General features: G+C 39.1%; 1 protein-coding gene across 2 annotated transcripts in view; it reads left to right on the top strand.

The window, feature by feature from the left end:
* Positions 1-5,236: 5,236 nt before the first annotated feature.
* The window catches only part of ccdc88c (coiled-coil domain containing 88C), an 82,862-nt gene continuing 72,034 nt past the window's right edge, over positions 5,237-16,064 (top strand). Inside the window, exons 1-2 of one of the 2 annotated variants that reach the window (XM_069193357.1) lie at positions 5,237-5,948; positions 10,003-10,103. In XM_069193357.1, coding sequence (XP_069049458.1) covers positions 5,889-5,948; positions 10,003-10,103 — 161 coding nt within the window. In that variant the 5' untranslated portion in view covers positions 5,237-5,888. The remainder of the gene's footprint in view (positions 5,949-10,002; positions 10,104-16,064) is intronic. The other variant, XM_069193358.1, reaches the window with a different exon arrangement.

The following is a 16,064-nucleotide window of genomic DNA, read 5'->3' as shown; positions in this document are numbered from 1 at the left end:
TTTCGAAACCAGTGTCCCAGTATAGTGATTGGGGGACAGTGTTCTATAGGAGGCACTGTCCTTGGGACGAGATGCTTACTACTTGGTCATTGAAGTTCCCTTGGAGCTTTCCCAAAGATCAATTTACCAGGGTGCCTTAGAAGATATTCACTAATAGATAATATTAATAATAAATACCAAAATTACATTTAGATACAGTAGGAAAAGTGAAGATCTAAATGACGTGAAAAACAACAGTGAGGCAGGCATGTGTTTTGCTGTGCAGTGCTTGTGCAGAGCACTGTGAATACAATGCTCTTTGAACAGTATACAACAAGGAAAGCCTCAGTAAAGAAGGGAGCAGATTACAGTATCAAACTGGGGGAAGACGATGAGCTGAGAGGTAGGGGGAGATGAAGGACTGGATGTGCTTAAGACCTTAGTAGGCAAGAATTAGTATTTTGAAGAATTAGTGAAGGTATGGGTGACCAGTGGAAAGGACTAGACTCCGAGTAATGGCCTGAGTTGAGAGAGAAGAGGCAGGACTGATTGAGTTGGAGAGCATGAATAGCACTTGCCAGGAAGGAGGTCACTTAACTGTGATCTGGAAGTATATGCAGATACTTGCTGTGGACGAAGTAGAAAACGGATTGTAAGTAGAAAAGAATTTGGAGTAGTGTATACTGTACTAGCATCACTCAAGTGGGGGCTGTCAGTAGTGAGTGAAGTGGCTCCTTATACATCCACTTTCATGTAAGGTATTTTTAGATCCTTTCAGTTGCAGAACACTATGCACTGAAGTAATTAGTAGCTTCATTTTGATATAGATGTGACTGATGCAATCGCTTAATGGTGAAAAAGTGTTGACACCACCATTAAGATGAAGCAAAAGAAATCCCAGTAGAATAAACCATGGCAATCTAATAGTTATTATATGTATTGTTTTATCATAAAAGTATTAATTCCCATTCATTGATCTTCTTGATAAGATTGTGATGTTTGTCCACTGGGGGGCAGACTCACCATTAAAATAGTAGTTTATTTGGCTGAACACTTAGGCTGCCAGAAGCATTTATTAGGCAATTAAAATTTTACTATCTAGAGACCAAGTCAGAATAACAAAACCACTTTCATCTGTACTTTGCTCACAGGGGTCCATTTAATGATCCCATTTAAGGGCAATTATTACTGCCAAAACCCCTTCAGATCTTGCTTTTTAACTTGAAATGGTATTTTTATAATATTGTCAGGTACTATCCAGAACCAGTAATATCGTCAATTGTGACTTTTAACTGCATAGTAGTCGTGATTGGCTATGCTGATGTTTCATGATCTGTGCTCAGTCTGTTTATTTGAAATTTAAACCTTTATAGTTATTTACAGTGATTCTGTGCTAGATTACACTGTCCTGCAGTCTTAGAGCTTTAGCAGAGACAACCTCTGAAGTCTCATGTTATAATTATTGGTTTACAATATGGGAAACAAAAATCTCAAAACAATATTGAGTGCTCAGACTGTATAACAGTGATCTTATTGTTGTATTCTTGCATTGACTGGTCACACAAACAAAGGCGTGTTTCCTCTGTTCAGTGTTTTGACCTTGCAGGAAATAGCCAGTCTGTGACTTTGGCAGTTTCTATTATGTCAGGACCGAGCCCTGGTCACATGACTGGTTTGTGTCAGTTTCTAGGAAACCTGGGGAAACTGTGAGCAATGCTGCTGTTAAAAGGCTCTGAATGACACTCCTTGCTGCCACCATGTAACTAGGAATATGAATCTTGGAATTTATTAAGGTTACAACGAATGAAAGGATGTTCAAAGGGAATTTTAGTTTAAAAGTTTTAGTGCATACCTAGCTATTTGTTTCAAGTTTACATAAACTATTTTGATTTTTTTCTGCTTGTTTTTTAAAAAAATTGAATAATGATACAAACGAAGAAATGAAGAAACAAAAGTAATGGGAGTAATGACATTAAATTTTACAGAGTGGTCTTCGTTACCCCCCAAAGTTTGACTGCAAGAAAAATTGCACCACAAGACACAATTAAAATTCTTAAATTTACTGCCCCTTACAATGGGCTATGAAAACACGACAGATAAATAACTTAGAATTACTAAAAGGTGAGCCTTTTCTGTTCAACTCGGATGACCAGTTTTGATCAAGAATATAATTTTGTGCTACTTTAAAAATGATTAAAGCTTGTTCCTTTTATAAAACTTATAAAACTGACGTGACATCAATAAAAAAACATTCTTAAAAGTGTTTTCAAAGGCTCAAAGATGAATAAGAAAGTTGGAGGGTCTATTGTTCCTTTTATAAATATTTCTCTTTGAAATGATTTTTAGACAATCTAGCAGTATATTGATATTGACTAAAAAAAACAGTTGATTGCTGTGACTGCTACCAAAAGTATTTAAACTATATTAGTTTAAATGTTTTTATAAAAGTATATTAAACCTAAAATACTTTCGGGGCAGTAGATTTTCATTTTCCCTAAATTAATTAGATTACTATTTCATTAGCACTTTTCAGATGGTGCCTAAGGCAATGGACTCTGATGGACGTTTCAGTTTGCTTACCCTATGGAAACAGGGCCACCCAACCAGGAAATCGTTAGACACTGTTTGCTTGACCTTTGAAGATCCTGAAATGCAAATGAGGCCTAACAGCTGAGAGGAACACACCCACAGTCTTGGGGACCAAATGGAATAAATTGGAGTCATCCAACTGGCCAATCAAAGATGCATTTACTCATATAACACAAAAAGGATCCCATGCCTGGCTGTAGTATTGTGCGGAAAAAGAGGGGTTCTACACCAACTGGATTGCAATGGTTTCAGAAATGTCAAAATACACTGTCCATCAGTGAGCACAGAACAATGCACAGGCCAAGGTAAAACAGTCAGACTCCCATCAAAAACCTGTAACTCCCTTACAGCATCCTGGTTTCTTGTATTTGCTTTGGTAAGCTTTCTCACTTTTGCACTCTGTATGCAGTGTAATGCTGTATATATTGATACACATAAGGGGTGCATACTCTGAAAAATATAAGCATCTGTCTTCAATACAGACCTGTTCAAGTTGGGGTATTAACTTAAAAGCCTCCATTTGAGTGATGGCTCCCATGCAGCAGAAACTACAGCTGCTAACACAACCAGGCTTCGCAGAAGAGCCACATAAAACCAATCACGGGTATAACAGGACTCGGTGATCCTACATTATCGGGAGGGGTGGGCTCCCTGCGTTTATTATAATTGTCCTTTCTTCAGCTTCCAGCCATGTACCTTAGCTGGCTGTGGTCTGTGGTAAAAAACAAACAGCAGTTCTCTCTTTTCCTTGCAGCTTCACCAAATCATAGATTCTCTTTAAATCACAATATAAAAACAATTTCGAATGTGTAAAGGTACGCTTATGCTTATTCATACCATTCTCCAAAGCGTTATAGTCAGTAATAGAAATGACAGAGTGGAACAAACACAGGTATTATCAAAAGTAACTGTAATTTGTGTGGTCCAACAGTGTCACACCAAAACGTAATGCAGCGAAGTGAAAATGCATTTTAAAATGGGTAGCCCTAGCAAATGATTCAGATATAGATGTACTGTACAGAAACATGTTTATGCTAAAATGATTAATATTAATAAAACGCTAAAGCATGCGAAAAAATATTTAGATGAAGAATGCTTGACTTCTGCTGCTGTTTTTTTTTGTATTAGACGCTTTTTTTTCATTAACTATCTGCGCTCTTAGAGGAGCGACGCTGAACCCAGCACACGGATTCTTGGCGCCCTTCTCGCGTGAGAACAGACCAGGGCAGCTGTGTCAGCACGAACAGACAGAATCTGCGGCGGGCTCACCAGAAACTGTCGGGCTTCCGGGCGGCGTTATTTGCTGAATATTTCGTTCATCTAAGAGTTACCTCTGCTTACCAACATCTCGCAAAGATAATGATCAGAAATGCGAGGGGTTGTTGACTTTTTAAAGTTTCCAGCACCAAAGTCTTTATCATGAGATTAAGCTAAAGCAAATATCCATTGAGGTCTGCTGTTGCGTGAATTAGTGCAGATTTCACACCATGCGGTGCTGCCTGAACATCTATAAAAATAAATTGTTTTTTTTCTGACAAAGCAATATAGTGTATGTCATTATCGACAAAAACCTTGGCACTACAATGCAATTTCTCCAGTTTTTCCCGTTTCTAGTTCTGCTTCCAGTAATATGCGGTATGTCCACATAATTTATGTTATTCTTTTCAGGTTCGTCTAAAATGAGATGTATCGGACTTTGCTTTGCTGAAATGATAAAAAAAAACTCTGCCCCACCTCTTCAGCTAACAGACTCGGCAGAACAGACGTCACATTCCCAGTTCCTTTGGTTTTCACTTAAAAACGTCATTGCAAAGACTACTATGGGAACAGGCACCGTTCTCTAACATTTGAAATTGATTTAATGTTCTTTTAGTTGTGAAAGGTAGGAGACGGGAGTAAAGAAGCATCTTCTCAACTCCTAAAAAGAAGAGAAAGAGAAAAGTGCACTCGTGTAATTATTTCCTTACTCCACAATAAAACGCATTTGGTGTGTTTGAGTTGTAACACTGGAATGGTAATGTTTTGGGGGATTAAGCCATAGAAAATAAGTGGTTAACGTAGTCACAAATATGTATAATTGTGGTGCACGTTAATGCACCTTTAAACACACAGAAACAGAACAGTGTAATCAAGAATAAACGATTTCCTTGTCCGAACTCGTGTTTCTATTGGGTCGACATTCTACAGAAGAGAAATACTAACACCTTGTGGGCAGGCAACACGGCACGATCTAATGCCATTAAGAAATGCATGTTTTAATCCTGACTCTCTCCTTTAACATTATTTGACATAACAGACACTTTGACACTTTAAAATCAGATTTAAGTAAGTTTAAAATCATCCTTACGGGTATAGATACACATTTCTAAAAACAATACTACAGTTAAGTTAAATTTTAGTTTCCCAGCCATTACAAAATTGATTTTCCACCTGCTATCATTATCTTTAATCCTGCAGTGGGCGCTCTTGTGCTAATCTCGTATTCCCCCAGCTCATAAATCGCCAACCCCTTTTGTCTCTGAACTAGCAAGAGCTCCAACAATGCCTTAACTGTTGGTTACGTCATTCAGAAATAAACCCAGACTTCTAAGCGTTTTCATTGGCTGCGTCATCCTCCTTTTTGCCCACCTCCGGAAATCTGATTTGCTGGAGGAGATGTCAGTGAAGAGTAAAGGTTGTTCTTGCGGTTACAGGTTGGATGCTGTAGAGAAGTAGCGCGATATAGTAGCAAGGTGGAGATAGTTGGTTGCTGTTTTTTTTTTGTTTCACTTGTAACATTTTCTCATTTTAACTACCTGGAACGGCTTTTCAGGATCAAAAATAACGTAAAGTTGTACAAACCGCAATCCAGCCACGTTTTAAAAACTTTTCTTGATTGCTTTTTCCTTAAAAAACTGGAAACAATGGCAATAGAGGGGATTACATCAAGCGAATATCTTGCAATGGAAACCCCAGCTATCTCATGCAAAATCGGGCGCTAATCTCGGTGTTCTGTTTTTGCCCCGATGCACTACTTTAAAATCAGAGCAAAAGAGAGAAAAAAACCAAATTGAAATTTTGCGGAAAACAGACGTCACAATTTCTGTAGCACTGGAATTTACACTTAAAACACGAGAACTTCGGATATTAGACTTGAAATCGGCACGGAGCTGCATTTGGTGGATGGGCTGAACTGTGTGCATGGGCTATTGTTTCCGATCTGCTGGGATGCCTAGTCTAAGCGTGGGCTCTCGCTTAAAATGGACCCATGATCTTTAATTCTGGAAGTAAAGTAACCATTTCAGGTGTTTGTTGTTTGCTGGAATATTGTACGCTTGAAAATGGATGTCACCGTCTCGGAATTAATGGCAAACTTTTTGGAGAGTCCACTGGTGATCTGGGTAAGTGTTGCATGATTGTTTTGATTAGATCTTTTGAAAATACATCCTCGCTGTCTTTGGGCAATCTACGCATTACATTGGCGTTTACATGTTTTTTGTATACATTATTACGAAATATTACAAATTTGGTAAATATGTCACATTTTGTAAGAAAAAAACAAAAATAATAACTATTCCATTGCGCAATGTATTACTTTTAAACTGCGTTTAACAATTGAGGGAGATCTGATCTAGGCTGATAATGAAAGCGAAATTTATTTTATTAGCGTCTTTTTTCCCCAGCTTTTCATTAATTGCAATAAAAGCTACCGTTTCAAGAGGCATTATAAAAACAAAAAGGCGCGGTGAACTAAACTTTAAAAAATTTTGGCTGGGAAAAAAAATTCTTATTGTTGAAGTCTGAATGATTACAAAATCTGATCCGTATTGAAGGTATAATGCACGTGAAATGACTCTGACAGTAGACACGCATGATTTCTGCTCAAAATCAGCTACTTCAAACGCCAGCGTTTTCCTGAGGTTAACTTAACATTTCCTATCGAAACAGCCTTGACTTTGGTTTAGATATTCACTATCATGTGATTACGATTTCACATGTTTTTTTTTATAGCAGGTGAACTGATCAAGAATCATATACCTAATAATACGACTGCTGCTTTGAAAGACATTTAAAAGCTGCAGTGTTACAAACACGCTAACTCCAGCACTGAGTTATCGTGTTCTTAACACCAGTGTTTCTGGTGACTCACACGGCAGTTGAATTGGTTACCCAGACAGTGGCCAGCCTAGATTGGACCAAGGTTTTGTTCCTGAATTCTCAAGGCCATAGAGCAGTGATATTAATTATTTTTCATTGAATTAGTGTGACATGATCTACATAGTTCTGTTGTGGAAAATCACCATATCCTACACGCTTAGTACTCGTCCAAGATATTAAGACTTAAACTCATAATTAATTAATTGCTTACTTACAGAATTGATCAAAACCACGGGATTTTGCTGTTTGTCAAACAAGCTGACTTTCTAAATGTAGATTTTATGCTGGATGGTAGGCTGCTGTATATGAAGTGTAATGTGAAAATGGTTGAATCCTGTAAGATGTTAAATACTTATCAAAATGTGCTTTTTATCACGTACTTCCTGATTTTCTCACCTAGTTGTGAGATAGTTGTGTCCGAGTTGAAATGTCTAAAGACATTGTGATGCAAAGCAAATAAGATCCCGAGTGAGCTGTGATTAACATTGTTTTGGCGCTGTTTTATTGACACTAAATCACATGTTCAACTCAATGTGCGTTTGCTGCTACTTGTCGGCCAATTCTTTGCATTTCAACATTATATTTGATTTTTTTTATAGAAGGCTTGTTGGGATCTTTAAGGGATTTAAACAAGATTTAATAATAGGTGTTAGATATTTTTGGGAACAATGATAGTTGTAAAGAAGGAAAAACTGATAAAATTGTAAGGGGTGAATCCTGTTAAATCTAGATAATTATGGTGTTAATTTATAGTTTGTCTCAGCTCATTTATAGCGCAGTCCCTCGGGATGAGACCTACAGCAGCTCGATGACCAGAATAAATGCAAGAGCGCTGTCAAGATGTCACAGCCGGTATCAAACCTGTAACCCACATCCCTTATGTATGTAACGCTCTGATTTGCTCCTCCCAGTCAGTTTTTCAGTCCTCTGGAGACAGTAGCGATGATGCACTTTTCAAATTACAGCAGGAAGTATCAATCTGATTGAGTACCGGCAGCTTCGTGCAAGGGGATTTTCTGGACTTACCGGCGTTTTTTTCCTTTCGGTTGTGAACTTTCAAAAAGACACTGTATTTGCGCTTTTACAGAAGTCAAATTAGATATCTGACGAAACCGACTGCTACAAATGTATGGGGTTGAACGTTGAGTATTTAAAATGAAATCCTCCTGTCCTATTTCATTTTTCATGTCAATATTTTACTGGCTGGGCTGCTGTCTTTCTCGGTTTCTATGGAGCTTAAAACACTAGATATTACACGGCGCGTTAATTAACAATACGTTAATTAACAATATTAATGATAATATAGTGAGAAGACTGACTTGCACAGTTACTAGAAGGAGAAGGATTGTTTTGTTTTAAGGGCTGTGATGCTTTTTAAACTTTATTTTACATAGCATCTCCAAGTGCAGACACTTTAAAGTGCTTTACAGTACTTTAAAACAGCACATTTCGCTCTAAATTACCCTTGTTATTGTGAAGTGAAAAAATCAGAGCCGACATAAAAGATCACAAAGCTTTTAGACTAAAAAGCACCAAATGTGACTGCAGTCTTATTAGTTTGGAGTTTGGAGAGCTCTGAGGCACATCATCTGTTGAAAGAGTGCAGAGAGTAAGAGTAGTAAAAGAGAATCAGCTCAGCTGGTGTCAGTTGGAGAAGAGGAGGAAACCTACAGCATGACTAGTACATATTGGAGACCCCTGCCATGTAGGGCAATCAAGTTGAAACCTAGCAGGAAGCCGGTGCAGGAACTCTTAAGGTGGGAGTAATGTCATTACTTTAGCCAGGATACTACCTTCTGAATCCTGCCCATATTGAACATAAGGTCATTTACAAAAGAGAGGAGGCTATTTGTTTCATCTTGCTCATTTGTTCTTTTAATAGGTAATTGATCCAAAAAAAACCCTCATTTGGTTGTTTCCTGAGGGAAGCCAATGTATCAGCTTGTTCAGACTCCCACAACCCTTTATATAAAATGTGCCTTCTTAACAGGAGGGATGTCTAATTGCTCTTCTCTGAACTGATTCCAGAGCAGCCATATCTTTCATGTATTGTGTGTTACGCCGAGCCCACGAGTGGGCAAACTGGGCACAGTGAATCAAATGTTTCAGATCTCAAGTTGCGGTCGTGAAAACGGGTTTATTGGAGGAATGAGTAGTATTGAAAACAATGGTGATCTAACAGTGGGAAACTGGGGTAAGGAATGTCCTGGGAAGCCTGGAAAATCCTGGGAAAAGATACTGGAAGAACCTGGAAGCGTCCTGGGAGAAGTCCCAAGAAGAACGTGGGCCAGAGCGGCCACACACTCCCAATAAGACTCAAAGACAGAGCCCTGAGGGATGGTTGCTAAGGATGCTAAGTGTAGGTTTAGAAAGTGCTGCAAGTAGGATAGAGAAGTCCTTGGGGGAAAAAAAGTGAATTTATTTATATATAGGACACTGCCTGTCAGCAGTTGTCAGATGGGAAAAACAGTTTTCAATACACGCTACGCATGAGGTTCAAAGGTCAACCTAACATTGCGAATCACATCCCAAAGTCTTCATTTTGGATCAGAACTCAAGAATGGGCTTGATGTTGATGTTGGTAATCTGATTGTTGTCTGCATACAAATGGTGATTCAAACCACAAAATTGCAGTACTTGACCGAGGGTTAACCCATAGATAGTAAATAACAGAGGGCCCTATATTGACCCCAGTGTAACACCAAATATAACCATTCCAATAAAATATTGAGAGCACTGTATGCATTTACAGTAACAAACTTTGATGAACTGGTGTTGAATTGGCTAAAAAGTAAATTACAGTTTTTATACTTCTTTCTTTTATAGTCTCACATATACAGTCTCTCAGTAGACCAGAGATGAAGAAAGATGATTGCTGTAGGTTTTGTTTTTCCCTTTTTAGAATTGCCAGTTATGTTTCTGTCCCTCAAATTTAGAAGTGTTGCCCTCAAGAGGTGTCTGCTTGCTTTCCTCAACATGTCCTGTCAAACCCATCATCTGCTTCTGCACACTACAGGTCCCACAATGCAACAGCCAGGTCTCAGGGATGAGTTGAGCCTAGAGCACCATTTGTGATAGATGTCATCTCAGCACCCCCTCTTTGGGAATCGTGGCCAAAGGCAGATAGACATTGATATCCCAACTACTGAGTTTACAGTGCTTTCTGAAAACAATGATATTGGTGGCTCTACTGAGGAATTCCCTCAGTTGCTCTTTGTGTTAACAATACTGATTCTTCTCTGTGCCAACTGCTCTGAAAAGGGACTAACAGTGCCTTCCTATCTTCCTGGCCTGCAGGTGAAAACGTTTGGGCCCCTGGGAGGTGGAAATGAAGATAAGCTCTCCATGTATATGGAGCTTGTGGATGGCATCTTTTTGCACAAGATCATGCTGCAAATGTAAGTACAGGTATACGCCACTGTCCTGGGTGATCCCAGGAACCTGTGGTCCTCTGGGCATCTGAGAGATGGCTGCATTCAAAAATAGCCAACGTATTCCTGATCCCTTTGTAACTGAATGCAGTGTCACTGCTGTGCAGTGCTCTACACACAAAAGATTTTGCTAAAGTTAAGTAATTAATATCATTAATTGGGGAAGATGTAATTGTAGTATTTAGGAATGGGAATCCTGAGATATTGGTATAATGTACTTTGGGTCAGTGGGACCTTGTCAAGTTCAGAAATGTTAATTTTATATTAATTAAATATATTGTATATTGTGATGCCATGACCTCACACTCACAACTCTTTCAATCTTGTTTTATATTACCTGAAGTGAGCTAAAAGTTATTACAGAGAACTTGAAAGGTGACTGGCTTAGAAGCACTCCTCATGGGAGTTTTGTGCAGGTGGCGATTGAGGGGTACATATATTTTCGGCAGTAGTCAGGTTAAACTGGAACAAATGTGTAGAACATTTTTGCCTTGAACTACAGAACAACCCTGGGGTTGTTTCTGCATAGTCTATTCACTTCTAGGCTGCCTGATGCTACACTTTGTGCCATTTTTGTAATAAGTTTAGGTCACAAGATGTTTATTTCACATAAAACCTAATTTCAAAAGCCATATGTGGCGTTTTACTTTGTTAACTCTAAGTTAGTGTCACAAGCTATAATCTTCCCAAACCTTATATTGTAGCATCCAAAACAGGTTCATTGGGTCTGTCAAAGGCAGTGAGCTTTGGTACTGTGGCAGAGGGCTCACAGCTCTAATGTATTAAAATGGGAACCCCCAGATGATCCACAGTATTTCTGTGCCTGGTGCAGATATCAAACAGATCTCGTTGCCTTCAAAAGGCTTTGCAGTTTGTCCACAGACAGTCTGTCAGATACTACTGCACTAATCTGCTTTAAGTTTGTGCTTGGTGATGTTTTTAACTCGCATGCAGTATTACTGTGTTGAGACTGCCAGTTTTAACAGTGTGAAGCTCTGACTAATTTCCTATCCTGTCAGCTCAAGAAGGCTTGCTGTCACACTGACTTGAGCAGATTCTGTTACTTCATGAGTGACTGAAACGTGGTCTGACTTTCATGTCTAACAATCACATCTTCACTTCCTCTGTTGGGCAGCTGTCGTTGTAAAGATAATTTAACTGAGTTGCTTTCCCTGAGACGAAATTGAATTTGAAAGCAATCGCAAATAAAAAAAGAGGGAGAAAAAGACAGACGTTGGAGGTCCTGCTTTGAAACTGGAGAACAGAAAAGTCTATTAAGTTTCTCTTAAAGTCTCTGCACAGACTTGGTTTTTATAATGTAAAGGTATACATTGTGCACCAGCCTGCAATCGTGTTTAAGGCTCTGGCTGTGTTTGAAAAACAAGTCTAGTTTGTTTTTAGAAGCTTAGACCTCTGACTTGAAACTGAGACATACCCTATATAAGTGTTCTCTGAACTATTATTGACCATAAATGAGAAGTGTAAAATATAAGCTAGTTGTATTTAGTTTGTCTGCAAACTAATGTGTTAAAATGTGTTGCAGAAATTAGATTGTTTCATAACTCAATACAGCACACAAAAGTCACTTTTTACTTTTGTGTAGTTTTGCACAAATAAGTCTTCACCTCCTGATTCTCAAATAAGAAATATCCAACAGCTGGCAAGGTGGGTGACTTTATTGTTGTTGAATAAATGGGATTTTAAAATTAATTCTAATTATTGCACGGCTCAAGAACTTTACATAACTTTGTAGTGGATGATTGTAAAATCCAGTGTTCTTCAAATTCTGCTAGCAAAAATGGCTCTTGGAATTCTTTAAGGTTTTTGTTCAGCACTGATACTGTTTGCTATCTCTAAGAATTTATGATATAATTTTGTGCCTCAAACTGCTTGCTACTCCAGGAAGTCAACCTCAGCAGCTTCTGTGGCTGAATGAGTGTCATGAGTGACCGATAACCTTTATTCAGAGACATTCATACCTGTGTAAAGACCATATGCTAGTCTGTTAGCAGTAACTGTGCACAAAAATCTGGTGGCTGATCAGTGACATGAGAGGAAGTCTGGGTCTCTCCCAGTGCTTCTCTGGGTTTGAAGTCTGACTAATTCTGAGTTGCAGGTGCTTGGGTAACCGCACATTCGAGCTGCAATATGCTCTGTACTCACAAACTTTCATTTACTGACAGAGGGCCTGCAAGATGGCTGAAATATTGCAACATGCACAATAAAACCATTCGTATTTAAGCATTGGTTCAATTTTTTTTTCCTTATCTACCAAAAAATAGGTCAGATGTGACAATTATAAGGAGGCTCAGTCCTCACGATGTTAACGCATGCTTTTCCCTTGTGTAAGGAGCTCAGGACAGAGGAGACTCACTGAGCGATGTTGTATTCTTTTTGTCAGGCCTCCTGAGCGCTCACTGACAGTGTGGTTGCTATCGGGAATTAACATGTTTTCACGGTTTTAACCCAATAGCGTTTGCTGCTTGGGGTAATGCCCTCAGCTTTGAAAATACACTTCTGATTACCGAAGAGCTGAAAAAGTAATGTGACCCAGAGCTGTCATGGTACCAGTTTCTGTAATGTGTATATGCTGAGTCAAATATGCAAAGCCAGTGCCACTGAAATACTGTAGGTACTCTAGGGGTATCTTGCAGGCAGATTCTAAGCTGTTATGAGAGTCCCTGTGCTATGGTGGGCTCTGTGTTCAGTGTTTGTAATGCCTTTAATGTTTTCGTTTTGGCCAGCATGCTGTCGGAATTTAAATTTTTGGAGCATCCAAACTTGCCAAACAAACTGCTATGAAAGAGGACTGTTTCTTACTTACAGTTATTCAATTTATTTTTTCAACAGAAATGTTTGCTTTTCTTGATTTATATATTGCAAAGGTAGTGTAGTTTTTAAATGTTAGATTACTCCCACAGGATGCTTTGGCTTTTTGCTCTTAAAATGTTTCAGTGTTTCAATCTGTAATTAGACTGCACACATTCCTTCAGGTGTGTCGGGATTTGTTTTATGGTTTGTGAAGTTGCAGGGCTCCTCTGTTTCCAGTACAGCAGCACTATAGGCCAGAACATTCCTTGTTCTCCCAGAAACATGTCCTTTAACCCACTTTCTGGCGGCAGCACGGACTTCTCTTTGAATGGTGGCAAGGGGTTTAAATACCTCCTCTTCTGGAACAAAGGAAATGTTATCTGAGAAGTGAAAGAAAATACCCCTGTGAGACTTTGAAACACAGAGAGGCATACTTTTAGTCACGACAGGATACAGAGCTTCATGTTCTGTGTAACTTGCTTCTCCATCAGACCTGTGGTCATCATATAGGACATGCTTGGACTCCTTGAGCCAGTGTGATGTTCTTTTTTGGCTTTATAATTCTTGTTCCCCAGCTCTTTATCGATCCGGTTTAATTTCTCCACAGTGTATTTATAGTTTCAGATACTTGCCTCTGGTTCTTCAAAGCTTTCTGTGTTCTGTGGACAATATATTAAGTTACCAGCTCATGCCTAATCTCCGTCTAGTCCCTCTACTGTAGGTCTGTTGTCATGAGACAACAGTGTGTGAGCTTCTCTGGAGATTAGGTGTCCAATATGTCTTCATCTCTTCTGCGTTTTTTAAGAATTAGAAAAGGTGTGTTGAGAATAGATTGCATCTATTGACCTGAAAATTATACCAAAGACTTGCTTGTGCAGAGGCCTTATATCTTTAGCTCTGATTAATATCGAGTGAGTGGAATGGCTGTGTTCACTAACTCATCTGGCAGCCGGAAAGAGTGCTGAGTCAAGTCATAAATTTGTGTGTGTGTGCGAGTCTGAGCTCCTCCTGACAAATACTATGTCTCAGTACTCAGTGATGCTCTGAAATCTGAACTGCATTAAAGTAATTGGGAGCATGAAGGGGAAATGGATTAAAGCTAAATATTAGAGGAAAAATGTATAATTTTATGTTATAATTTTTAAAACTCTAGCTTTATGTCTTTGGCTCAGGTCTGTGTGTTTAATAACTGATGAAAACATACTTCTACTCTTGCCACTAGCTTTCAGCTCTCTCACCAGTTTCATGCTACAGAATAGACTTAAAACAGTAAATACTGTATGTAGTTTACTGCATTCACAAATGTGTATGAAATTGTACAATGGGTTCAGTTTAAGAATGTTTTGGCGCTGCATGCTAGCCTTAAGTAAAGGAGAGCCCGTCAGTGTGCCCATCAAAATAGACTGTCATAATCTTTCAGTGATAGAGACGTCTTATTTAAACTGTGCGGTATAATTCTTAAATAGTAGCATGAGGCTGTGTTTTGCATTTTTAGGCAAGCTGACCTTAAATTTCTAAACTCGTGCATCTGATCACAGAAATGCCTGCAGTTTAAGAAGACAGAAGAGTATATACTTGTCCCCTGATTAATACAAAAGAACATGAGAATGGTCATGCGTTAGGGAAGGCCATGTGGTCCGTACACGTCTGTCAGAGGAGCTCATCCAACCATTTCTTGACAGAAGCCAGGGCATCAGCTTTAACAGTATGGCTTGGCAGCTTGTGCCATGCTTCCGTAACTCTTTGTATAAAGAGATGGCGCCTGTCCTCAGTTGTAAATGCACTCCCGTGTAGTTCCCTCTTGTGTGTTTGTATTTCACCGTTGGTTCTGAAAGAGGATTTTGAACACTTGTCATAGTCTCCTCTGTGCAAGACTTTAAAGAATCAGTTCTTTTAGCCTGTGGGTGTAGGGCATTGTTTTTGAGCCCAGGAATATCCTTTACTGGAAAGTTACAGTTGCTTTGTTTCTTTCTGAAGTTACATGCTGGATTGCTCATTTTACAATCCAGTCTATGAAGGGAAACTGTTAATCCTGCAGCAGTTACTGGTTTTCTCTGTGCTTCTGGAGAAAAACAGGATTTTCAGATTTCAAACAGGTGGACATTAGTCACGATTTTTCTTCATCTGTTTCTTTGTGTGTTTCTTTCAGGTGGCTCTAAGACATTTTTAATGGCTGTTATTCCAGAGCTTTGTTGAATATTGCAGACTTTCCCTTTCCCTTTCCTTCTGCTCCCTTCTTTCTAGTTCTTTGCGAATGTTCTGCAGGCAAAATTGTGAACGGGAGAACGGGGCTAGAAAGAGGAGCAGACAGTCTGGCACGGCTCCTCGTCCTTCTGAAAGAGCGGGGATTGTTGGAGAGCCTGGCAGAAACAACAGAAAGGGCCGCGTTTCCTTCTATGGCCTTTCGCTAACTAAGATTCTTTCACTTGTGCCCAGCACATACAGCCAAATTTGGACCATTTGCATGCAGTTGCTACAAAACAAATGTAAATGATGTGAACGGGGGCTATTTATCCCTGTCCTTGCTGTGTACCACTTGCGAATATCGACACCTTCGTCAATACAGATCTGATATCTTTTGCAAAGCAGCAAAATGGTCTGTGGATGGGATGAAGGGTGTGTTAGGTGCCGTAGGGGAATATGTGACTGATGAGTTCTCTGCAGTCATAACCTCTGGTATCGCATTCTTGTTTGGTGAATCATCCTTCTCTACTGACTTGAGTCTTAAAGACAGACTTTCTCCCCCGTTACTTCTACTTGAACCATGGACATCCACAGAAAGCTCAGTGCTGAGGTGGTGTACTGTAGGTGCTTCCGTACATGTTTTTCGCATGTGAAAATTTAGCTTCCAGTGGTTCATGTGTTTAGTCCCAATTTATAATGATAACTCTTCATATTTATTTAATGAGTTTTTTTCCAAATTGCAGTTCACAAGCCAAAATGACCAAGCTAAAGGTTACACAGGCCTATTTGATAGTCCATTCGGCTATTGCAGTGTGCCAGAATTGTTGTTGTTTTCCATTGTGTGGAAAGATAGACTGAAAGTACTTTAAAAAAGCAGGGAATTTATTTTAAAAGTGTAGACTGCTGGCCACATAATATAGGTCTGGGGAGAGA

Source organism: Lepisosteus oculatus, chromosome 8 (assembly GCF_040954835.1).
Source record: "Lepisosteus oculatus isolate fLepOcu1 chromosome 8, fLepOcu1.hap2, whole genome shotgun sequence".
NCBI classification, from domain to species: Eukaryota; Metazoa; Chordata; class Actinopteri; order Semionotiformes; family Lepisosteidae; genus Lepisosteus; species Lepisosteus oculatus.
This window is presented reverse-complemented; position numbering and strand designations above follow the sequence as displayed.